Below are 26,487 nucleotides of genomic sequence, written 5' to 3'. Positions count from 1 at the left end.
TTGTAAAAATACCATCGTCCAGATTTATAATATGTTTGTTGAATATAACGAATATAAAACAAAAATTGGATAGAAAAAACGGAAAACACTAAACAAAATTTTTATGTATTTGAAAAATAAATCCAATAAAATCTGTTTGTAAAAGAAATCTGTATCTGTATTATGTTAATATCTATAATGAAAATTATACATAAATCAGAAAGTTGAATAAATAAATATATTATGTATAATTATGCAATTAAATAATTTATTTAATTAAGTAACTGAATTATTATTTTAAATTTTTTAAATGCAAAAATTTCAAGCTTTCATTAGATCGAAACAAATATTTGAAAAATTATTTTCGCAAAAAAAGCGTAATAAAAATTTCTTTGGTGAATTCTTGTGATGTTTTCCTTTAGCAGATTTTTTTACCAGCATTTTCTCTGCAAATAATTCTCTCATTTCACGGCGGGCACCAAATAATAGATAATTTGGCACGAGACGAGACCCTGCGAGTCGCGAGAGAGCTAAGGAGGTCCCAGGTTCATTGATCTGCAGCTCTGTTGGTGCCTCGGTGGCTCCCTCTGCGGGCTGACCTGACGGTGCAACGGCACATTCAGGACGCCTCTCCGAAAGGAACTTTTTTCTTTCTCCTTCGAGCCGCATGGCGCATTCTCTTCCGAGGTTGTGAGCCAGCGTGAGTGCTAGTTAAATTTCGTGCAGTGATTTATTTCTGTCGTGTGCCATTTTGGAAGGAGCAGAGGAAAATTTTGGATTACCATTTTTGAGGTGACTTTCCATTTCTTAAATATCTAAATTTTAATTTGACGATTCATTGAACTTTTATTTGGAGATGAAATTTAATTTCTTATTTTCTCAATTAAATATTATCTTTAATTTAAAAAAAAAATGCGGTAATTTGATAATTTGGATCTGCTATTTCTTGGCATTTATTTTTTTGTGTTCAATATTTTCTTTTCTGTTTTAAATTTAATTTTCCGCTTTGCCGATTTTAAGATTTCGCACCGATTCATATAAATTATAAGTAAGTGGTGTTATTACAGGTAATATTAATCACAAAATTAATGAATCAGATAAAATGTAAATTTCTTACATAACCGAAGTATGTAATGTTTATGAATTTGGACGTTCCCACGAAAGGAAGAAAAGTACAAACACTTTTATTGCCTCCGTTTAAATAATTTTCGTGCCATCTTGATTGAATTTTATCAGGGAGAGCATAATTCATAAATACATTACAAAACTCTGCAAGGTGATTCAGGAAACAGATAAATAAACCGCGGAATAAATCGCAATTTTTCAAGAAAAAATGAGGACGCGTGTGTTTGTTAAAAATAACCTCAATTTGCAATTTTTTTTAAGAAAATTGTTTCCAGGAAATCAAATATAATCGTGAGTTAGAACAAAACATCAAAATATAAAGAATAATTTTTCTGCTTGCAGTGTAAATTTATATCTCTCGCCGAAAAATCTGCTAGTCAAATGTGCTGCGTTGAATATGACATATGACGTGATATTCACACGCTTTCGCTAGACCCAGGGATTTTTTCATTGTTTTGCATATATGCGTATACAATCATTTTTCCATTTTTATTTATTGCCTCATTGTCCTAAGGTTAGTCGTTTTGCTCCATTGGAAACTCATTTGAATACAAGAAGACCAAAAGACTATTATTATTTTTATCGCCATGCAAATTACTCTAATATTTAAATTTAAAATTCACTTTCCTATTTTGACAGGGACATCTTTATTTAAAAAAGCTTATAAATTTTAATAATAAAAATTAATTATTTATTATTTCTCAATATTTTTTTCAAATAAAAACTATCTGCTAAATCTTATAATCTATCGAATAATAATAGTTCCATTGTATTGTTCTTTTGTCGCACTTAAGAGTCGTCGCCGTTCACTTTTCATCACAAAAATAACCATTTCCAGTCACCCATAGCTTCCGTGGCACGTTATTATTGAATTATCAGAGCTGGCTTTACAAGGTAAAGGAACATTCTTTCCATTTGGAGGTGCACTGCACGTAAGGCGCATACTTTCTCTCTAATGGCGCGGTCCTAACATGTTGCTTCGAAAATCCACTCTGCACGGGCGCCAAATCGAATATTGTACAAACTCCACTTCTTACATAGAGAGGCAATTTGTTGAGCAACACATAGCCAGACATTTATGTCTGAAATGACGGGCGCCTTGTTGAATAGGAAATTGGGAAACACGCTCCAGCAAACGCAAGCGGAGGCCAAGTTTTTTAAAATATGGTCATAATTGGAAGGGAAGGTTAAATGAATCTTGAAAGCGAGTCTCTGGAATCTATAATCAACATACAATTTTTTTAGCATGTGTCAGGCATCCCAAATTTTGCTCAAATTAATTTGATAATTTATAATTCATTTGATTTTTTTTGTAAGATTTTTAAATTTTTAAAACTACAAAAAAAAGCTCATGAATTTTTTTTTTTAAGTTGAGCTTTTGCGTTTTAAAATTTAAAACATAAAAGTATCAGAAAAATTTCTAGTTTATGCGTCTTGCATTGCAGTGTTTATTTTATTAGTAAATTTGGCTGCTCATAATTTGTTATTTTATCATCTAGTTTTACAAGGGAACATAAAATTTTATGGAAAATTTTTGCCCATGTTTTTTTTTCCCATCACGCAATATTTTGCTAATGGAGCTTCTTAAACTTTTAAAAGCTGCTGCGCTGAGTGCCACAACGGGCATTACGTTTCGGCCGTAAAGTTCTGTTTAATCCCTATAAATGGCTTTTAACTTTTCCAAGGCTAAATTTTAATGATTTTGCACGCTTGTTGACAAAAGTGCTTCAAAACAAAACTGACATTTTGCACAGCAGAGCGGGGACACTTAAAACAATACACAAGGCCAGTTGACACAGAGAAAAAGAGAGACTTGCACGTCTGCATTTATGAAGTAATCGAACAATTTCGTTCCATCTAAGGCCGCTTGCGATTTATGGGCTGACCTTTGATTGCCGATGAAATTAAATTGGTCTTTGCGAAAGCATCGATCGACGAGATAATTTTTTTGATGAAATTTCTCTTCTTCTTTTCAATTCTCCACGGGCAGTGAAATTTAATTCATTTAAAATTATCGAATGCGGTTTTAATTACGTCGTTTTATAATCGTCCACGCCCATTATAAAAAAAACGAACAAGATTTCTCTGGTTTTATTATTTGTCTTCGGAGAACAGGACAGAAAATTTGATAGGACGGAAAAAGCCTCAAGTACCACTTGTAATAATAATATTTAGTTGTTAAAATCCTTAGGGAGTAAAGTGTAAAGACGCAGAAAAAGGCAAGTACTGAGAAATGAGCCAAGAGGCCGCAGGGGCAAACCGCTCAATTCTCGGCAAAGTGGAATGATCAAGCAACGGGACCACGTCTGCCGAGTCCATTCCATCTTCTTCCTATATCCTATGCGTACAATATATAAATTTATTTATCTCTCTCTCGCGTGGAGAGGAGCGGCCGCTTTATGTGAAATTTTATATACGTGCGTATAAGTAGGAAAGTCCATAAATCGACGGCGCTGCGGCAGATTTACGCGGCGGCTGACACATATTTTTGCTAGGAGGAACTTTTATGGCGCTTGATTGACCGAGAAATGAGCTGAGAAGTCGGCGCTTTTATGTGCATTTTACTCTCAGCCAGGAGATAAAAATTGAACGAGATGCGATCAACACCAGCAGGAGGTCAAGATTGCTTGCAAGGATTTTATACTAAACTGGCTTTGGAGAGAAAAATTTTGCCGAAATATTTGGGGAATTTAGTTTTCACAATTCGACGCGCCCAAACCTGCTTTTTTATGAAAATTTTCTACAATTCAGGTTTAAAAAATAAATAAGAAAGCATCAACTATGGAAGAACATAATTTTTTTGGATAATTAAATTAAATTTCCAATCAACTCCATTTATTAGCGGTGGTTTTGTTTTAATTAATCTTAAAATAAGAACAAGATCTGTGTCCAAAATTGGATTTTTTTTTTAAATTTTGCAACATCAATCAAAAATTTTGTAGTGATTTGAAAAAAAAATAGATTTTGTCAAAATTTTTATTTATTTAAATTATTTTCAATAATTTTCCGTAATTTTTCAAAATCTGATGAGTAGAAATTAATAAAAGAATATATTTTTTAAATGAAAAAGTTGTTTGATAGTAACAAAAATATATTCCTTATGCAGTTTAAATTTTGCAGAGGAATTATTACCGTATTTTAACAGAGGAATTATTACCGTATTTTTACATCCACACCTACAAATGAGTTCAAATTTCAATCAAAAGCCCCATGCTGATTCTGACGCATCTGCAACCCACGCAGATGACCAAAATGAATAATCTTTCTAATTAAACCCATTTGTCCGAGACAATCAACACCTTTGAAAGCATTTTATTTTCCTTAATTAAATTTTCAAATTAATTCTTCTGCGTCTGTCTCGCAACGAAAAGTGGCCTCCAAATACGGCAGCACAATTAGAGCCAAATTGTCGGCGCCGAACAATGGTCCCAGTGGTCTCCGACTTACTACATATTTAATTATCTCTCGACAATGAAAACGCGCACTCGTGGTCGAATCGAGAGCACTCATGTATTTAATAAAGGAATCGTGGGCGTAGTCCCGCCCTGGTGATTGATCTGGATCGTGACCTGCAGGTCGGGTCGTGAAGAGAAATCGTGTCTTGCTCCTTTTCCTCGGCCGGCATCTGTGCGCAGTAAAATTACGATCGGAGACAAAAAGTATTAATAAAAACACAACGTTTTGATGTTGGCTGTTGAACCATTTTGATGGACAAGGTGTGACAAAAGTGCCGAATTTAGCTGCGTTCCCACGAGATTTTGGAAGGGGCATTACTTTTTTTTAAGAGGCATAAAATGCGCAAACTGCGAGAACAGAAGCCCGAGGGGAATTGCATCGTGAGGTATTTGAGGTTTTTAATTTGGCTTTTCGCTCATTCCGCAAACGCTTGCCAGGCAAATTGACGTAAAATGAGTCATTTTGGTATAATTTGTGCTAATTAAATAAATGGAGTCCATTACAAAGGAGGATGTTATAATACAATAATTGAAATACAGAAAGAATACATACGTTCTGAACAACGATTACGGGGGGAAAAAAGTAATAGGTAAATTGAGATTCAAGAAGATACATTATAATCACAGTATAAAACCACAAAATTCCATTAATTTTATTATAAAAAAAAAATGAAATATTGGCATAATATATTGCGATTGATTGAAAATTTGTATGGTTTTATTACATAAATTCAAAGTAAAAACACATTTTCTAAAACTGTCGTAAAAGGTGCGATTTTTTTAATACGTTTTTCTTCCATTTTTTTTTTTTTAATATTATTAATTTTTGAGTAAAATAGTCTTCCATTAGATACAATGTCATTACTACAAAATAAATTATGAACTCATTTCAATTATTTCTTATGAATTTTCCTGAATTAAATATATTTCTGAACAAAGTAATTTGAACATTTTTTTTTACATTTAGGCTTCAATAGGGAACTGTCGTAATAGAAAATGAAAATTGCGTTTAAATACTTAAACCTGCACACAATTTCATTATTTTTGTGTTTGCCTAGTAAACTTACAAGGTTAGTGTTTACACTTGAGGAATACTAACAAAGCAGCAAGAAGTGCAAACAAAGGCTAATGAACGTATCTAGCAAGATAATGGCATGACGACGTGCGAGATAAAATCGAGGCAGGCAGGGTAGTAGATTAGTGGCTAGTTGCGCACCTGGCCGCAGGGCGACGAGGGCGTCGCGAGCTCAGGGAAGCCGGCGCGCTTTTCGCCGCCGCCGACAAATTTAGTTTTATCAGACGCACGAGGAGAGGCTCGCGAGCCAGGTGTCTGAAGCACGTTTCTCGCCCACCGCATTAAAGTGCATCACAATTCGATTGATCGCAATTCACCGGCAAATTTGGATTATCTTAAATCAGGTATATAATAATTTTCCATTTTTTAAAATTCAGCTTTTAATTTTGTAAAAAAATGTATTTTGTTTTTGATCGCCCTATTTTCCTTAGTATCGCGAGGTGTAAATTTGTAGAGTGAATTTATCTTTGATGAAAAAATAATTTCAAACCTCATGTAGGTTAACGTTTGATGTTTTGGTGTAAACTAGGAGAGATTTAGGAAAATAATCCGCGTATTTCGTTTTTCACATGCTTCGCGAGATGCTGTGGAAACGGTGACAGAAAGAGCTGGAGGAAAAAATTCACACACTTTTTAGTCTTTCGATCTCGAACGGATGGTGAATGTGAGTTAATTAGGCTAGAGGAAAGCTTCCAAACAAACAAACAAAGAAGCCGCTTGCGCTATTTTAATAAAACTCATATTTCTGCCTTGAAAATAGACGTGACGACGTCCCTCATTTGCATTGAATTAAAATATAACAATGTCTCTGCTTAATTTCTTAAATTTGAAAGCTTCTTTCTACTAATTAATTTGTCTGAATATAATTTTTTACAATATTAAATTTACATAGCTGCATAAAATTCCTAGGATTTTGAAAGAGTTACTCACAAAACCTTTTTCAGTTTGAATACTTTTCTTTGTGTTACATTATAGGTGCCGAGCTCGCTATTTACTTTATCAACAAGTGCGTCCCTTGTGTTTTCAAAACAGGTGCACGCCGGCTTGATATTCCTATCATCCTTGGCGATTAGCGCCTCCACCACTATTCCTTTGAAAAAAATTATTCTTTCGTTCTCTTAAAATAGAGGTAGAGAAGAGAAGAGTAAAATTGACTCGATTTAAAATTCAGGAAGGAAGCAGCTTTTTGGCACACACCTGTACCTGCAGGCCGGGGATGCTCGTATTTTTAAGGGGGTGTCAATCATTTTTTTTTTGTGAGTCAGCAAGCAGCGTTGCCGTGCGTGTCAGGTGGGTTGGGGAGGGAGCGTTTGGGAAAAGCAAAATAATAAAAGGGGAGGCAAAATAACACAAATCCACTGGCTGCGCGATCGGGTTTCGGTTTTTATTGTTGTTTGTCTGCCTTTCTCCAGATTAAATCGATACTTTAATTTAAGGGCGTTTTCAAATCATTCCTACCTTTGAAATAAAATATCTTGGAGATATTAATAAAAAATGAAAGGCAGGGGTTTTTTTTAAATGACCTTATTTTATTTAAATGTGATTTGGAAATTTAAATTTGTGATATTATTTAAAATAATTCCTCTTAAAGTTGAAGCTTTGCTTATATTTGAAATTATAAGATTTTCTTTAAAAAATATAAATTTTAAAGCATAAATATTAAGACTGATCTACAAGTTGCCCTGAAATGTTTGTATTTATTTCAAGCTCAGATTACCACTGAAATTTTATAGATATTTGAAATTATTGGAAGATATAAAGTTCATTTTGTAATATTTGCACTTGGAATATGAAACTGATAAAACTAAAATCGTGCAAGTTTTCACTTTCTAAAAATTTAATCTCTTATGATCCTTGCTGGTGAATCACGGGTCTTCAAAATCGGATACTTCCAGGCAAACAGTTTAGAATTTCATCTCGGGGATCGAATAAAATGTGAAACGTCAGCGTAATTCACTCTGTGACCGAGAATGTAGCGTTTCAAGCAGCTCGAGCATATTTTACATGTATATTTTTTTTCTCCAAAGCTGCATTTTCTCACACATGAGCAAATATTTGCTCTCAATTCGTCATTCCATCCATTGACATAATTTCGCCGCGCCGCCGGCAGCAGAAACGAGATTAAGGCTATAAATAATCGCGGACTGAAAAGAGGAGCAGCGAAATTCTCTCCTTCCTAGATATATAAGTAAAATCATTTCGATTATTGTATATTTGCACAATGAAAAAGGCACGTGGCTCTTTCTTTATGTAATTCTTGAATTGCTCATGCCCTTTTGTTGTGGGCAACTCGCTTCCTGAGCGAGATCCATTTCCAGTTCGCTCGCTCATTCACAAAGTGCGAGTTATTATTATTATTGCCGACTTGTACTGTACAAAGTTGGCGCGAAACCGTAACTACACGTAACATAAAATCGATCAGCGTTATATCTTGGCTTGTTTGCTCGGCGGCTTGGCACGACAAAAACTTGTAGCATCTACCTTGATTTGCAGCGGAAAGAGTGAGAATAAATAAAGTCGCGCGGGCCGTTACTGCGCTTTATGCAAATAATTCGATGGGTTTGTGACACTTCCAGGAAATGTCGACAAGCAGCTTTTACTGCTTTGAAACTACTAAACCAATAAACCGGAGGCTTCACAATATTATTAATTATAGATAGTTAAATTTATTGCACATTTTGTCTGCATAACATAAAATAATTAAAATTTACTCAGTAATTTGAACCAATTTTAGAAAGTTTCTAGAAATTTTTTTTTTTTTTTTAAATGAAATAAAAATAACTTTTATGCGAAGTTATCAGAAATTTTATCGCACAGAATGATAGAAATTGTATATATATATTTTAAAAATTCCAGGTTTGTAAAAATTGACTCAAGTTTTCCAATACAAATTCGAATATAATTATTAAAAACTCTACTTTTAAATTTTCTGTTTGCAGTTGCGATGAATTGGTGCACCCTTTAGAATGGCCGCTCCTTGTCTGGGGGGTGCTGCAGAAATGCAGCCGAAGGTTGTCGCCAACGGCATCACCCACCACCACCAACACACAAACTCGCGAGATTCACTCGGCTTTTCCAAAGGCCTGCTCAATGGACCAGGACAGAACAATTGCTTCCTCAACAGTGCCGTGCAGGTAGGAGAAAAAATTATCAATTGACTTTTGTCTCGCACTAAACTGAGCGGCTAATTTTGATTTCGCGCCGCCTTGATTGGACGATTAAAAAACGTCAAAATTTTTACTACGTTTTAAAAAAAGGGGTTTTCTGAAGGATCAAATTTCTCAAACTTAATCCGAGAGGAATATCGCAAAATCGAGCGTTCACGCGGGAACCAAAAAATTCAGGCGACTCCTCAGGGAGGTGAAACCTGAGAGCGTGGCGTCTCTTCTCTTGACGACGTGACGTCACTCGGTTGTTCGGCGGACGCCACCTTTTTTCCTCTATCGCGTTTGGGCTGCAGGAGAGAAGGAGAAGATAGGGTATACCAATTTACACACGTGGCATCTCAGGTAGAGAATCAAGGTTGCGTACAAAAGCCTTTTAAAAAGCATCTCGCGTCTCGCGCGCCACAGAGAGGAGATGAATTTTCGTTGTTGTTCCCTCCAAAAGCATTTTTGGAGCGCTGCCAGTTTGGAATCTTTTTTATTCCACGCACTGCAGCCCCACCGTCTCGGGATTATTGTTATTATAAACGCATCATTACTGCTCGCTTGTGGTCAAGTGCGGTTGCCGAGCCCTTCTCATTAACTCCACTGACTCGGAAAGTCAACCAAAGAGACAGACGGAGAGAGCGAAAATAATTATTTTCTGTCTTTATGACAAGACAAGTGTATCCCACAAAAGTCATCGACTCGAGATTGAAAATAATAATGCCATATAATAATGGGAAAAAACTTGAAACCGAAGACGCAAAAATAAGCAATAATTATTTTTTTAAGTTTAATTGCTTCCAAATTATTCACGGTTGGATGAAATTATAATATAAAATATTGAAATTTTATTTAAAAATAAATTCAATTTTTAAATTATTTTTACTTTGCTACTTTATAATTTTCTGTACAAATTTAAGCTTCATTGTCCCTTTAACTGTTTTTGATTCATTATTTTCGCTCAAGATTTTTCTACCGCGAAGCGACAGGAAATTTACGCAAAGTAAACTGAATTATTTGAACAAAAGAAATTAATATTTGCCTTTGCACTTCAAAGCCGAGAAACACAACTCGCTAATCAAACAGCCCGGCCTCTTTCTTTCCGAGCACAAACCAAAATGACGAAGCACTCAAGCCTCTATTTCAATAAAAGAATTGCGTCTATTACGTTGTGGCGCCAATTCGCTGAGCTTTCTAATTAAAAATCAGACGGTCCCGCCCCGCACTAACAAACACAATAAATAATCTTTCTTAATGTTTATTATAATTCCGCTGGCGAGACTCCAAACTTTATCAACAGCGTCTCCCCCACTTTTCTGTGATAGAATTTTATTGCACGTGAAGATAAAGGCGTGGTGGGTGAAATATGACGTGAGATTATTCTCGTGCCATTCGCACCTCTAGTAAATAAAATGCCGAGCAACCGCACGCTTTCTCGAAGTAAACAACAACGCCCTGTTTATTTTATTCCGTTTAAAATTTTAATTGAAGTTTCAAAAATTAATCCGTTGACGGAATATTAATTAATCAGGTGTTAATTCCATAATCCAATCAAAGGTTAGTTCTTTCATCAAGATTTTCGTTTTTTCCTCATCTTCTGAAAATTATAATCCCGCTTGGTTTGTTAAGACGAAGGTATATCTCTGCCTAAATCTGGCCCTGCCGGAATGCTACCGTGTTGGAATTAAAAAATCCATCATCGCACGGCCACTGACGGAATTAATAATATTCAGGCGTCTTTTCTCACGTGGCCACTGCCAGCGCGAGCGAGATCTATGCTGGACGCGTCGTCTCGCTGTCGTGCACGCTGCATAACCCTCCGTCGAGCAGGCGCTACGGAATTTTTTTCCGTCTCTCTGTGCACAGCAGAGACCACCTCGGAACTTCAATTAAAAATTTATCGGAATAATAATGTAAATTGATATGGAAATTGTTTCACTGACAATTATTTATCGCCTCAATGCCATTCGGTTCGTTCTCAAGGTGAAATTAAATAACCCAAAGCAAATGATTTGGAAATTTTTGGAAGCACCAGACCTCAAAAAATTTTAATTCACCCGAAATAAAACTCCAGCCTTGGAAAATTACTCGGACGATTAATCTCTCCCTGGTTAAAAATGGTCTTCCTCACTTGAATAATGTCTCTCCTGGAAATGAGTTGACCTTCCAGGGCGACAAATTAACCCTGAGAGCTGACCCGCGTTTATTTTCGATGCGGTTCTCCTCGACCACGCAAGCGAGCGTCTCTCTTTTTTTTTAACATAATACAATTTTTCAATTCGGGCGCACACGCAATCACAAAAAATATACAAGTCCATCGCGTGCTCGCTCAATCAGAATATAATTTCGCTTTATGGAGTCTGCCGCGCCGAGTTGTTCCTTCTCTCTTGTAATGTAAAATGCATGAGATTTTCAGCAGAAACGCACCTGGTCGCCGCAATAAAAGGAAAAGTTTGATGCAAAAAAAAAGTTCCGATCGCTTTGTTTCAAGGCTTTTTCCTTCCACACCACTCGCCGATCTGCGATATATGAATAATTTATAATTTATTTCTCCATTCACAAAACTGCAAAATATATAAAAAAAATTCTTTAACTCTTAATTATACTGAATGCAGTTTTTCCATCTTTAAAAATAATTTTATTTTTTCAAGAATAGGTTTGCAGTTCCGATTTCTCTTTTGGGGAAGAAACTCGTCTTTCTGCTCGCTCGCTTCAGAGGGGGAAAAGTAAAAAGTCCGCCCCTGGCGAGTAAATAAAAAGCGTCCTTTTTCTTCTCAACCTGATGCACCTCCAAGTGCATCTCACTGCCCACCTGTATATATGTGCGCTAGGGTAGGAGGAAGGGGATTATTTTGTTATTGTGCTGCGAGGAAAATAAGAGAGCCAGGTAAAAAAGTCAGTGGGCTGTGAACTCCTTATATTACAGGTACGCGGGGTTGCCGCTTCTCCTCCTCCGTACCTATGTGCAGGTTCAAGGGCAAAGTGAGAGAGAAAGAAGGAGAGGAGGGACTTTGTGTGATTCTGCCTGGCTCGCTTGCTCGCGCGTCTACCTCTTCTTTACACCGGCGAGTTTATTATCATGTTTTGTCCCAGCCAGGGAAAAAAGCTCCATCGTCCCCCATTGTTTCGCATTCGCCAAGCTAATAAAGAGAGGCAGACGGGGGCACATAATAATTTATGGCTCCTTTTTACAAATTCAAATATACGCTCTTTTTGCAGAAGCGCTTTTGGCAGCGCTTCTGGGAAAATTGAATTCAGTCTGTGTGACCGGAAAGTTTGATTTGTTGTTTCCTCAGAACCTCTGTGTTTATTCTTTGAATTAGTTTCTGATTGCGGGGGAGATGAGATTAGATTTACAAATTTAGTTTGAGAACCAAATATTCTCAATATTCTCAAATATTACAATAATTATTTACTTCAATTTTTAAAATTTTACTAATCACAATTTTTCCATTATTTATTATTTAAAAATCATATTTTAATTTATAAAATGGGAATTAAATTGAATTATTTTTTAATTTTTCCGCTTCCTTCGCTTTTGTAGCGCACGAAATTCTTTCCCGGCTTAATCCTTATTCATACTCGGCTTTAAGACGAAATTCATTAAGAGGCTTTAAAATCTCTCCAGTCATGATCAAACATTTGCGTTGCCTTTTTCTGCACTATTTTCCCAGGCTAAAAATTAATCTCCCATGCGCAGCACGGTGGAGATGCACAATAATAATAAAAGTCCTTATCCGCCCATTTATTCGGTCCGGACTGTGAGAAAATCGAGCAGATGCGCCGCTCCGAAAACTTCTCTGCCTTTGTTGCTACCACCTACGCCCTGTGCACTGCGAGGCACAGATTTCCACATTCGACTGCATCTTTTTTCCCTCGACCTACCACCCCTCCTTTCAGGTGCAACAACGGACAAAGAGCGAAAATCGACCGTGCACTTCCAAAGGCAGCGAGCAGCGTCCCCCCTGTAACGAAAAACAAAATCCACCGACCGCGACCTGAGACACGCAGCCGATTTTACTGCTTCTCCGAAAACCAAACTAATTATTCAGATTTTGTGTCGGGGTGAAAAATGGTCTAGTTTCACGCTTGTCGCAAAGAGCAAACAGCTACGGCTTCGCTGGGGGGCGCAGGGATGATTAAATGTGACGTTGGACGCGTGACAGGACAGAGAGTTTTTCGGTTCCTAATTTTCTATTTCTGATCTTTTTAGGTTTACAGTTATTGTAATATTATTTCAATTTCAATTTGTTTTCCAAATGTTGTAAATTTAAAAAATATTTGTTGTTTTTTCCTAAACAATTACATAACAACTCACAAAATTCATTGAGGGAAAGCCGATTTTAAATACACCATGAATCAACCCTCGATCGTGAACTTTTACCACAAAAAAAAAATATTCAATAATATTTCTGAATTACATCTATGAAGAAATAAATAAATTAAAATAAGGAATATTTAGTTTCATCTTGTGGTAGAATTTCACGATCGAGGGTTGATTCGTGGTGATTTGAATTTAAATTCGGCTTTTCTTTTGATGGGTTTTGTGAGTTTTTTTTTTATTGTTTAAAAAATCAATATATCCTGCTCTACATGTTTCAGCTGCGGGCTGCAGCCTTAATTCAAAAGCTGTGAAATTATTTTGACAAAATTTAGTACATAAAATAATTGTTATCAAAAGATTTTTCATCAAATAATAATTTTTTCAGTGACAATTTTTTCACTCAACCACAACTCAACAACAGCCGAAACATGCAGAGCAGAATATTTTTTTTCTTGAACAATAAAAAAAAACTCATAAAACCCATTGAGGAAAAGCTGAATTAAAATTCAAATAGCCATGAATTAAAAATAAAAAAAACATTTTGTCTTAAAAATTTCCCTTTGTTCTGAGCCTAAAAATAATTCCTCTCTCAGGCATCTTAAGAAAACATGATTAATTTGAATGACCTATAATCCAGAATCAGAAATAACAGAATGTGTCCAAAGTTCCGTATTTTCAGCCGAACAAAATGCATAATAATGCCACTCGATTGTGGGAATTTCAGCACATTGAATAATTGGCATAAGGCGAGCATGACGGACGAAAAACAGAAAATGACAAAGACTCTTCTTATGAAAAAAAGAAAGGCACTCAATAGTGAATAAGAAATGAGGACAATCTCGCTCGCGTCCATACGCCACGAGAAAGAAAGTCGTGCCAGAGCCGAGGTCAAAGGTCGCTCATCAGGTCCGCCCCCACCTGATGCGCCGGAGATCTGTGCGTCCCGCGATGGGAACTGAGGTTAATTTGTCCAAATTAAGCCGGCGATAATGGTCTTATGGGAAAAAGACGACAGTGTTTTCCGGTCTGCAGGCGAAGGGGGCGAAGCCGCCGCGGGTTTCCGGCCGAAAAGTTGCTCCTCTCGTCGGTCACGCCACAACGAGCTCACTCATCGACCTCGCAATTAGCGCTCGTCATTATGCACCTGCTTTGCGAACACTGCACAGAGAAAGGAAAATAAAGATTGGCCCTTTGACTGTGTTTCGCTGACTGCGCCCGAGAGAGACACGATTGATCGGCAGGCGTTTAGCGTTTTTGACACCCGCCTGGGAATTTCTGGAGGAGATTTTCGACGGCCGTTTATGAGATAATTAACACGTACTCTCACGCACAATTGCGTTTGTCTTCTTTGAAATAATGAAAGAGGCAGAGACAGAAAGAAAGAAAACGGTTTTGTCAAGCGGTAAAATTGGAGATTTGCATTTTTTTAAGCAATGAAAAATATACAATTGAAGAAAATAAAATTTCAGTTGGTATAAAGAAGACTAAACACAACTCATAAATTTTTTGATATAAATTGGATAAGTATATTAAAAATTTTAAAAATCATTGCCATTGTCTATTTATAATAGAAATTCAAGCATTTTATAACTGCTATCTAAATTTTACCAAAGTCATCATCGCAGAATTGAAAAGTACACAAGCTATGAGTCAGAGATCAAGGAAATGTGCAATCTTATTTTATTTTCATTCCTTAATCTAAATATGACCCACTTTCAAAACTATACACCCACTGCGTTCCATTTTGATTTATCTTTAAATTTTTACAACAAAAGGTTCACGACGTGAATAGTTTTCGGAAGCCAGACAAAAACCAAAACCAGCTCGGCCTAGGGGGACAAAATCGCGAGCAGGCATTTAAATTGGGCAAGTCTCTCTTGGTTTTGTTGTGATTGTTGTGCCGAGAGCGCGGCGTGTGGCGTCTCAGGTCGCAGAGATTTACAAGTCAGGGTCCATTGGCCCTACTATGCGCGGCGACCAATCAGCGTGGAGACGCGAGGTTACTCCACAACCAGTTTGCCAGACTCACGCTGTTGTCTTGTCGCCGAGTGAAAAAGCCCCTTCTTTCTTCGCGAGATCTGAGCGCCAACTCGCACGGCGCATGCGCCACCTTCGCTCAGGTCGCTCGGTGTGCGGCGATTTTACAACATCAGCCGCCTTTTAATTTTCGCCGAGATCGGCGCGATGCACTTTTCCTCGGAGTGAGAACGTTCTGGATCGGCCGGAAAATGCGGAAAATGCGTCTGCGTCGCGCCACCTACCAAGTGGCCAAGGTAGTTGAACCCACCCTGACTATACCCTGAGAGAAAAATTAGAAAATTACGCTCGATCTTGCTGAAAGAAACTGGTGGACACGCCTTGCCGATTCACTTTTAGTACCGCCGCAGTTTCCTGCAATTATATTATTCTGCTCCTTTCAGTTTTTCTTTCTCTTTCATTCATTGTCAGTTGCGCTAATTGCCCTTTTTTTATTCGTTTCAGGTTTTGTGGCACTTGGACATCTTCCGCAGGAGCTTCAGGGAGCTCTCCGGACACGCATGCATGTCCGACTCGTGCATCTTCTGCGCGCTCAAGGTGAGAAAAAGCAAAATAAAAAACTTTCTTACTGTCGTACCTTCGCGAAGGAAAAACTCGTTTGCTCATTGAGTGCCGCCGTTCTGAGAATATTATGCAAAAAGCGGTGCGACACCGCAGAGCAGGAAAGTCAATTGCAGTAATTGTCGGCTCGGAGCCTTTCGCCATGAGTCAAAGTTGAAAAATGCTCCTTATTGAGAAAGTCACAGAGAGCAAAATAATTGTACTGCTTTTTGTTTAATGGATTTTTAATTTTAATTCAATTTTTTTTATAAAAATAATTATCTCAAAGCTTAATTTTATTTATAAATAAAACTAAAAATTATGGGATTTTTTAAACCCATAAATTTATTGAGATTTATAAATAAAAAAATTTTAATTTTTAACATCTGCAAATGCTTTGAACAATTTCACACACGACTTGAATATTTTCAATCTATGTTTGGATTCGTTTAACAGGCTTAATTAAACAGCGTGGGTTTCAATTAATAAGCGTTCAAATCGGGATTCGCGTTATTTCCTTTTTCGTGTGCGGCGCCAATTCGCAATCCCGCCAAAAGAATATATATATATCGGTGTCTAGACGCGCAAAAGGCGGGCTTCTGCAGACCCGTGGGTTGGTTGAGCGGTGGTGGCAGGCGGGTGACCTCGCTCGGTGCTCAACACGATGGTCACCAACTCACCACGCAAAACGCAAAGCTGGAGAACAATCGCTCCGCAGCTGCAAAAGCTGCGATAGAATTGTATTTACTTTCAAATTAAGCTCGCTCATGACTCGACGCTTCGAGCTCAAGTACACTTTGTAAAATTGTGTACCGAGTGTTGAACGCCCGACTTAAGTTACAATATGGAGATGATTGTTCATTTTTTAAGGATGGACATTAGCGTTTAGAATTACCTAGGGCTTTTACTGAACTAGTTTTAAGTTTACACAAGAGATAATTTTAATTTATAATCAAATATAGTATGGAAGTGAAGAGATCGGGCTTTTCCTTTTTGTAATTTTTTTTTATAAAATATAAATATATAAGAAAAAAATATATAAATACAAATAATTTTTTATTTATTATAATTAAAAAAAAAATAATGAGTCTGCTGCAAAGTTTTTTGTAAAATTTTTGCAACTCCAAAAAATATCAGTATTACGTACCAGATAAAAACGCTTATTTCCACTTGAATGTTTCCAAACAATAAAATTAAGAGATTTCAACGCTTGCAATTTTAGCACAATAGTAATCGAAACGCGAACAATCAGCATCCTTGCTCGCCGCGTTCAGCCCTTTTTCCTCGAAATTCTTCACTTTCGTGGCAAAATAAATCTTTGTTGGCCAATCTGAAAAGCTCCCCGCCGGCCGGAAAATCGCAACAGAGGTCTCTTGTCTGCATAAAGCACGCAATCAAAAGGCGCTCGCTCGATTTCAACACGACTCTCGGCTTTTCATTTTATATATTCTTTGTATGTACTACTCCATAAAGCCATCTCAACTTACATCGAACGAGCGCGGGAGTGAAAAGAAACGACTGTGGGTGGAAAAAATACATGGCGCTCGGTGCCGAGCGAGAGAAAGAAAAAAGGAGCTCGACGAGAAACTGGAGAGCCGAGTATTATAATAATATACAGTTTGCGACCGGCGGCACATCTTGCTTTCTTGAGCTGGTTTGGCGCGTGACATCGCAGCCTCATATTTTAATTATCGCATTCGCGGCTTGTTTTTCACGTGCCGTCCTGCGGCTCTTTTGATAATGAACCACTTTTTCTCCGGACTGCTACCAATTAAATTGGACAAGATAAAAAAATATACAATTCAATTCTTTATTCTTAATTGGTGCATTTCAAATCAAAGCTTTCACCAAATAAAGTTTACGGTGCAATATTTCATCAAACTAGGGCAAGGAGATGAGCTAGAGTTTTTTTCAAGACTTTTGTCTCAGTTAGCTTTTATTAGATCACGAAAAGTTGCAGATGTTGTTCCTTTAGTTTTTTTCCTTGCGCAACCCAGGTGGTTCTCGTTTTTAAACGCGTTTGGGCATGAAACGAGTGCGGTTAATCCACTTGAGAAGTTCATCAATGTGCATCGAAATGAACGTGAAACAATATAGTCGGCGGTGATGATTTGAACGCTCGATTTGGTCCATTATAAATGGCCGTGTGGGTCGTGATGTTGTGCGATGCGTCACAGAGCATCTTCAATTCGCTCGTGTTACATAAAGGAGGCCTCCCGGGTGGGTGAAAGGCGCAGAGATCGCGCAGCCTGAATCATCTCCGCAGCATTTCCTTCCTCGTGAGAAGCCCAAAGTCTTTTAAAATATTATACAAAGAAATCAAGAGAAGTCCTTGTATGGGAGGTGCGAAAGGGTTAATGGTGGCAGAGATTTTTTATTTTTCCAAAGCGCTCTGCCGAAGCGTACGGATTTTATTTATGAATTAGTCACGCGGTTATAAATGTTATTAATCAATCTTTTGATGCATCTTGGAGGCCCTTTTGTGGTTGGAAGCGAATTCGAACTCATCTCAAGAGAGGGCAATTGAGCGGACATTGATTGCCGTTTTTAATAGCTCTTTGCCAATTATTGCTGACAAAGAGTCAAAAGTCAAAATTATTTAACACCAGAAGGCGTAAAGTTATTTACAAAATTTTTGAAAATTCTACAAAATTGGACACACAGCTCCGTGGAAAATGGAAGAGTGCTGCTTCTGTCTTGATCACGAGAATCGTTTTAGTATAAGTTTTAGTGCCGGGGTCCATTAAAAATCAATCTCGGTCGAAGGATTATAAATTTTTGGAAGGCCAGAAATAATTTTCCTTGTCCAAATCCTATTTAAGCATCCCGAAAAATTCTCACGGTCCTTGTTAGGATAGACTCTGGCAGTAGAGCACGCTCGATGCGGCATAATTGATTTTGGATTTTCAATCCTGAGAAGCGCACTAATATAATCTGCAGGTATAGAATCCATCATAGAAGCCGTCACGCGCACCATTAGTCGCTTATCTGCGCCTAAACGTCCGAAAGCTTTCAAAAAAATACTAGAGGCACTCACGGGCGGAGAGGGAAAATCGGGTTCGAAAACGAGTCACTCAGGTGGTCCAGGGACGCGAGATAAAACAATTTTCCTGCTCGAGCCATTAGCCGGTGACATATGGGACGCACCTGACAGTCAGGTATACGTACAGACAGGTGCAATTAAGGTTGCCGCACACAAAAAACTAAAACAAGAGACGCGAAGATGAACAAACATGCGGGTCGACGTGCAGGAAATTTGATGTTGCTGGCGAAATAATTTTGAAGTTACGAGAATAAGTGCTGGCCGGTTTCTTAACAAGTACGTCTTCTGCTTACAGGAGTTGTTTGCCCAGCTGCAATTCAGCCAGGAGGCGGCGCTGCCACCGGACGCCCTTAGGAGGGCCCTGGCCGAGTCGTTCTTCAACCAGCAGCGTTTCCAGCTTGGATTCATGGATGACGCAGCAGAATGCTTCGTAAGTTAATTTTTTCACATTTAAAAGATATTATAAAATCAATCACACTAAATTTTTATAATTCATTTAAATGTAATTTTTAATTGCAATACGTTCATTTTTAAGCTATAATTAAAATAAAATATCAAGCAATTTTTTATTTGTTATTTAAGTTTGTTTTAATCGTTGATTGTCGAGTTACTTATTGTTCCGCATTTTTACAATCCCATTGTTAACAATCAATTATTGAAAAACAATTTTCATTGTATTCTGGAACATTGATAAGTTTTTTTACTTATTTTTGTATAAATTTTATTTTTCGTCGTCTCATTCGTCTCCCATCTGTGATTTGCAGGAGAACATTCTGCTGCGGATCCACTTTCATTTGGCTAGCAACGAGCCCGACGACATGTGCAATGTCGAGCACTGCGTGCCGCACCAGAAGTTTGCAATGACCCTGGTCGAGCAGAGTGTGTGCGGGGCCTGTGGAGCCACCTCGGAACCACTTCCATTCACACAGGTAAGAAGCAGTGAATTAATTAAACGCGATCCCTTATCTTACGAGAGTTGCTTTTGTCATGGGAAAATGAACACACCGTAATTGCGCGTGGGTACCAAAGTGCGAGGAAGTGTGTACGAAAAAGATCACTAGCTTGAGACGCTCTCCGCAGAGGGTAAAAGGCCAAAATTATATGAATTAAAACTAACCGCAGGAACAATTTGATTAATTTTAACTGTATATCGGAGGTTAATCGATCAATGTTAATGCAAATTCATGCTTCATTTTATATCCTGGGAATTTTTAGAAACGCGCTCTTTGTTCCTCCAAAAGTTGCTCAAAACAAACAACAATGAACTCGATTTTCTTTCTTTCTTGGCAGTGATTTATTTCCTCGGTCCCCTTTTCTATACATTTTCTGGGCGAGAACAATCCTAGGTGTCAAAAGCGAGTTCCTGGCTGGCACCGAGAAAAGTTCAACATGATTGATGGGTCACCTCGGTGGGTATAATTGGGAGCGCCACTCGGTGTCAGCCACTGATTGACTAGCCAGACCCACGTGCGATCGTTTTCGATATCATTAGTCCGCCCGACGCACTTCCTCTTTTTCTCTCTGCGATAGAGTTTGTTGCGGTTTTCGTGCCATAAAGCACTTCCGTCTACCAATCAATTAAACTGTGTACGCCGAGCCCATTCATTCACTGCGCACTGGAGGGGTGTCGAAGGCGCGCGCGAGACTGACGCATGTCGTGCTCCTGATTGCAGATGGTGCATTACGTGTCGGCGTCGGCACTCACGGCACAAGCGAGGCAGATGGCCGCCGACGAGACACCCTCGAACCACATGTTCGGCCAGCTCCTGAGGAAGGCAGGTGGAATGGGCGACATTCGTGACTGTCCCGTGAGTATAATTAATACCAACATCAACACACTCCACCGTTTTATTGCTCACTCGAGTGGACAATCAAAAAGCGGGGGGTGCAAATGCACATATGCAGACCAGTTGATACTTCATTAGCATTCGCAGTTGTTTCCTGTCCACCCGAAATTTTATTTATAAATTCAGGGGAGGTTGAAGTTTGAATTAATTTGGGAGATAAATTGTATCTTTTAAACAACATCAGTTAATTAATTTAATATAAATTTCTCCAGTATTTTCTTGAAAATTTGGCTTAAAAAAGACAACTGATTAATTTTTTTTTTTTAAATATGTAATTGAAAGATAAATAAGGAAATTTAAGATTTAATTCCTTCCTCAGAGTTTAAAAAAAAAATTATCAAAAAATTATCAAAAAATTAGTAAAAAAACAACTGATTAATTAAAAAATTTCCTCCTTCAGAGTCTCTGTGGTGCCAAAATCCAAATCTGCCGCACTCTGACAAACTGCCCGGACATCGTTTCCGTCGGCCTGGTGTGGGACTCTGAGCGTCCCTCTCTGGAGCACATTATGGCCGTGTTCGCCACGCTGGGCACCAGTTTGCGCCTCCAGGATGTTTTCCACAACGTAGTGGAGCGCGGTGCTGCCGGCACGCAACACGAACTGGTCGGCCTGGTCACCTACTACGGAAAACACTACTCCACCTTCTTCTTCCACACCAAGCTCCGCACCTGGATCTACTTTGACGACGCTGCCGTCCGAGAAATCGGTCCCCGGTGGGAGGCGGTTGTGGATAAGTGCAGACGAGGCCGGTTCCAGCCTCTCCTGCTGTTGTACGCCAACCCTGACGGCAGCCCTGTAAACGCAGACTTGGCGCCCAGAACGGTGTTCATGGTGCCCAACCCCAGTAAGGTGGTGCCGCCTCCGAGAAGGGCGGTCACGCCGAGCCCTGAAAAGGCCAGCGTTCTCACCGGGCCAAGAAGAGCGGTCACTCCAAATCCAGAGGCTCCATTTTATGGAGGGTGAGTTAATTTTTTTAATAGTACATATTTTTGATCTGAAATAGCAAGAGAAAATTAATACTAAACTGTTTTTAAATAATAAATTAATATAAAATTAATAATTTACTTTGAAGAAAATTTAATCAACAATTTTTTTGTAATTAAAAAATTGCTCATTTATTTTACAGTGGACGAGATTATCAAAATGTGGCTGAAATGAACAAACTGGCCGCCGAAAGTTATATCAACAGACACACTGTCCAGTCCGTCCTCAACCTTCAGAGAACAAACAGCAACCCTCTGCCGCCTCCGTCACCTCAGTCGAGCACTGGAAGTGGCGAGTTGAGGCACCGAAGGGATTCAGGAAACTGGAGTGGCGATCGAAACAGCGCCTCCTCGAGCTCGTCGACGTCCATGGAGAACCCATATCATTTCTTGGTTCACGGAAAAAGGTAATTTGGCGTCTCAAATTTAGCAGAATAAAGTTTAAAATTTAAAACAGAATTAGAAGAACTAATTTTGTGCTAATTACAGGATAACCAAGGGCCCACCGCAATCTCCACGGAGCAAGACAGCCGAGTGGGGAGTTGATCATGGCTATGATTCGTACTCCCTTTCTTCAAACGATAGCTTGCCATTGCAGCAGAATTTGAAGCATAATTTGCAGGTGTGTTCTCTTTCCTTTAAAAATTACCATCAAACAGAAATAAAAAGAATAAGTAAAATATATTTATTGAATTCAATTACAAAATTTAATAAATGACTTTTCCTTATTTTATATTTCCAAATTGGAAAAAAACCAATCAAAGTTTTTATGCATAATTCAGTAATTTAAATTTTATTTAAAAATGAAAACATAAATTAAGAACTTACTGCAATAACTTTTAGATGGAAATTATAAAATAAAAGTTGGTAATAATAATAAACTTTGATATACTGAAAAATTATCAAAGTCATTTCAGTTAAAAATAAAAATTAATTTTTAAATAATTAGATTCTAATTTAATTTAACTTTCGTTTTAGCTGGCTCAAATTCCTGAGACGCCTCACCAAGACAAAGTCAGAATGGGTTTCAATGACTGCGAAAGGTTGTGCGATGAGGCTGACATGCTGCTGAACAAGTCGCTCTTGTACGAGGAGGAGAACGTTGACCTGAACACTGCCGTTGTTCTGTGTCAGGCAGCGTCACAGAAGGCGCGCGCCGCCATGGACGCGCCTTACAACAACTCGCACACGATGAACCTGGCCATCATGAAGCACAGCACTTGCGTGATGCGGCTCAAAAGTCTGCACAAGCGGCTCGCCTCCCAAGAGTCTTTGAACGGAGACCTGGATGCGGACGGACGACACAGCAGAAGTGGCAGACGAGAGGGCCAGCATTCGCGCCAGAACTCGAGGGACAGCAACAGCAAAGGCTCCAACCACTCGAGGCAAAACAGCAGGGAGCTGCTGTACCCCCCTCCGGAGCACGTCAGACAGAGCAGCCGAGAGCTGATGCCGCCTCCGCCTGCCCCCGCTCTGGCTGGGGTGGAGACGACCATCGAGCTGTACGCCACTCTGCCGAAAAAGACTCGGAACTCCAGGGAGGAGATCAAGGTTGAAAAGTCCAAGAGGGAAAAACGGGCAAGGAGTGAGGAGAGAAAAAGGGCAGATGTCGTTGAACCTGAACCTGAGGGACTGTACAGGACTCTGAGTTCTGCCAGCATCAAGGAGGAGGACCCGAAAAAGAGCAAAAATAAGCAGCACAAAATCAGAAGGAAACTGCTCATGGGCGGTTTGATCAAGAGGAAAAACAGGAGCCTCCCTGACCTCAGAGATGACGAGCAGCAGGCGCCTCCGGTTGTTCCTCGACCGACGACACCTCAGCTCCAGCAGAGTGGCTACCTTTCCGAAGGCAGCACCAACGCTAGTCTTGAAAAAAGCAAATTCATGAGGAAGAGCAGCAGGGGTACTTTGCCTGCCAAAGTGCCACCTCCGCCGCCTCTCAGGACTTCTTCGCAGCTGACCAAGGGAGCCACCGGAAAGCCACCTCTTCCTCTTCCTGAGCCAGTCGTTTACAGCAACCTTCCCGCCTTGCAAGCTGCCATCAATAGCCCCTCTCCTGTTCCTTTCCACCAAAATCAGGCCCACTCAAATCCACCTCCAGTCGAGGAGGACTGCGTGGACTCTGCGTTGCCCCTGCCTCCGTACCCGAGTCCTCCGACTTCGGCGGTCCACTCGAGACAAGGCAGTGAGGACTTCCCTCCGCCTCCACCAAACGTCATTCAGGACGATGACATTCCCGACTCGCTACTTGCAAGACTGCAACAGCAAAGGGCGGCAATGCTGATGGCGCACCAACAGCAAATGAGAGAACCAACCCCACCACCTCCGCAACAACAGCAATCAAGTGGCGAAACTTGGCTGAAGGAACTTCAGGCCAGGCAAGCCCTTAGAAAACAGGGCAACGACCCTCAGCAGGTGACCAACAAAATGGAGGAGTTGAGGATTAACCAGCAGGGTGAGGCCAAACCTCATTACAAACCTCCACAGCAGCCGGCAGAGGAATTACGAAAGAAAAAGAAAAGCGTGACTTTCTGTGATGAGGTGACCTTAGTGGCCACTGCTGACGACAATGAGACTGACAGCTTCATCCCCAACCCCATTCTAGAAAGAGTTCTGCGCTCGGCCATGCACCAGGGCGAAACAACTTATCAAAGACTGAACGACAAGCCGCCGACGCCGCTGATGGAGCACCGAAACCACCAACAGCCCCCGGCGGAAAAGCCTCAAGGCCCCTATCAACCTGTTCCAGTGCAAAACAACCCATCGCCTTATCAGCCAGTGCCGCAAAAGCAGCAGATCTCTTGTCAGTACCAGTCTCACCCCTATCAGCAACAGCAGCAGACCTACCAGCAAAAGCCGCCAAATTCTTGCCCTCCTCCGCAGCAAGGGCCGTACCAACAGGTGCCCTACCACCCACAGCAGACCAACCCTGGTCCCTATCAGCACGTGCCAACATCACAGATCTCTTATCAACCCCCTCAACAACCACCACCGAGCAGCCCTTATCAGCCAATTCCCCACCCTGCGTTTACATACTCCAACTCGAAAACAGTGTCCACGCCAGTGATGGAATCTCGAATGCAGCACCACCCTTCCATTACTGAAAAACCACCGACACCGACCCTTTCATCTTCGCCCTACCACCACTTGCAGGAAAAACCCCCAACCCCGACCTTCTCCCAATCCTATCAGCCCATGCAAAGGGCGCCGACGCCCGACAAACAGCAGCAGATGTACATGCAGAACCAGAAGGTCTACCAAAGGGTGCCGCCGCCTTATCAGAGAGTGCCCGAGTATCAGAAGCCGCCGACCTACCCCCAGCAGCAACGTCTGCCGCCCTATTACGTGCCTTGTATTAATAATAATAATAATATCAACAACAATCAATCGGGGCAGAAAGAGTTCCCGCCTTATCAACACCCTCCGCCGCCTAACTCGAGTGCCAAGAGACAAATCAGTGCGAGCAATGGGCCGCAGAGACCCTGCAGTTTGTGCAGGAAGAAGCAAGTGAACTCGCCCGCAGTGTACTGCGTCGACTGTGACTGTTACATGTCCAGATTTCGACCGAAAACGTAGTTGTGAACTATTTCTTAAGTAATTAATTAATTGACTCTCTCATGATGCGTACCTTTACTGAAAGATCTCGCTGTGATTGATTAAAAAACGCATTTTATGTACCTTTGCCTACGCGTTCCGAAATTGTATAATATATTGAATATTTTTGTAAGAGTACAATTTATTGTAAAGTTCATAAAATATTATTAAATGATTAAAATAAAACTTCAAAATTAAAAATAAAAATGTAGTTTTCTTCCTTGTACAAAAATCAGGAACATATTTCTTTTGTTAGCATAAAATTTGAGCTATTAAAATAAAATTTTAAATTATATTACTTCTTAATATTATTATTCAAAAATTGATTTTTAAATTAAAATAAGAATCCTTTGAAAAATTGTTACCTTAACTTTATATTCTTAAAGGAAAATTGTGGAGTGCATTATTTTTTATTTCCAAGAGGAATAAACATGAAATGGGCCTATTATAACCCCCCAAATAAACAAGCGCAACAGAAATACCTGAAGCGCTAATAATAATAATACGGCTTCTCCAAATAACATTTCCCTCGGATCAATCAAAGCTCACGCAACGAAGGTCAACGTGCGTTTCCCTCGACTGCATTTTTATGTTATTTTTCATCTCGTTTTTTTTCTACCAAACAAGAAGCGATAGCCCACTAATTAAAGTCACAGATAATTGCACATCGATGAACCTTTTATTGCCGCGGAATGCCGGGGCCTTTGCCATGAAAAGTGCACAATAATAAGAAATAGCCCCTTTCAATCAATCACTGGCGCTCACCTTCTTTATCTGAGAGAAATTGACAGCTCGTTAATGAACAGGCGATAAGCGTCGGTGCAAACACGAGCTTCCAGTGACCACACGTCTTAAAATATCGCGGCTTCTTAATGTCAGCGTGCTGACAATGCGGGAAAAAGCTCATTTTTTACACAGGAAAAGCGACGCAATGATTTATCGGTTTTCTGAGATGATGAGAAATGTTGTTTACTTTTGGACACTTGTTGAAAAGTTGTTTGTTAAATACAGCTTCCCAAGGTTTCGGCCTCGTTAATATCTTAAAAAGAGTGTTAGAGATTAAAAAGTCTAAGTACAATCTACTTCATGTTATAGATAAATTTCATTATTATAGTACTATTATGAAATTATTTTACGAATAAAAAAATTTTAAAATGTATGGGCTTTTCTTTGTTGTAAAAATTGTTTATTCAAAAACAAAACAGATCCATTTATTATTGAATGAAAAACATTTTGGAAAAGCCCGACTTCTTCATTTCCATGATCATCTCCTCAAGTGTTAACTTCCTCAAACAAATTTAAAATTAATAAAAAAAATGGAAGTTTTGAAAGTCT

The 26,487-nt window shown here is 39.3% G+C and overlaps 1 protein-coding gene and 1 long non-coding RNA gene across 4 annotated transcripts in view; one reads left to right on the top strand and one right to left on the bottom strand.

Moving 5' to 3' along the window:
* The window catches only part of LOC132193245 (uncharacterized), an 84,042-nt gene that overhangs the window by 53,795 nt on the left and 3,760 nt on the right, over positions 1-26,487 (bottom strand). The gene's annotated exons all lie outside the window — the stretch shown is intronic.
* Positions 618-25,346, top strand: LOC132192635 (uncharacterized). 3 transcript variants are annotated; one of them, XM_059612684.1, is made up of 10 exons: positions 618-771; positions 8,574-8,768; positions 15,589-15,681; positions 19,023-19,157; positions 19,492-19,656; positions 20,401-20,535; positions 20,975-21,534; positions 21,702-21,965; positions 22,048-22,180; positions 22,537-25,346. In XM_059612684.1, the coding sequence occupies exons 2-10, from the start codon at positions 8,601-8,603 to the stop codon at positions 25,132-25,134; spliced, it is 4,251 nt and encodes a 1,416-aa protein (XP_059468667.1). In that variant the 5' UTR covers positions 618-771; positions 8,574-8,600; the 3' UTR covers positions 25,135-25,346. The 3 variants fall into 3 exon arrangements, with proteins under 3 accessions (XP_059468667.1, XP_059468668.1, XP_059468669.1); XM_059612685.1 differs by lacking the exon at positions 618-771 and adding an exon at positions 5,864-5,978; XM_059612686.1 differs by lacking the exons at positions 618-771; positions 8,574-8,768 and adding an exon at positions 15,228-15,380.

Source organism: Neocloeon triangulifer, unplaced genomic scaffold, assembly GCF_031216515.1.
Source record: "Neocloeon triangulifer isolate White Clay Creek 2 clone unplaced genomic scaffold, ASM3121651v1 ptg000003l, whole genome shotgun sequence".
NCBI lineage: Eukaryota > Metazoa > Arthropoda > Insecta > Ephemeroptera > Baetidae > Neocloeon > Neocloeon triangulifer.
The sequence above is the reverse complement of the archived record's forward strand: the minus strand, read 5'-3'. Positions and strand labels throughout refer to the sequence as shown.

Bases quoted from the DNA above. Each gene is read 5' to 3' on its own strand.
- LOC132192635 (XM_059612684.1), top strand. From the start codon at position 8,601: ATGGCCGCTCCTTGTCTGGGGGGTGCTGCAGAAATGCAGCCGAAGGTT. The intron at 15,682-19,022 runs GTGAGAAAAAGC...TTCTGCTTACAG, and splicing joins GCATCTTCTGCGCGCTCAAG to GAGTTGTTTGCCCAGCTGCA. The intron at 21,535-21,701 runs GTGAGTTAATTT...TTTATTTTACAG, and splicing joins GAGGCTCCATTTTATGGAGG to TGGACGAGATTATCAAAATG.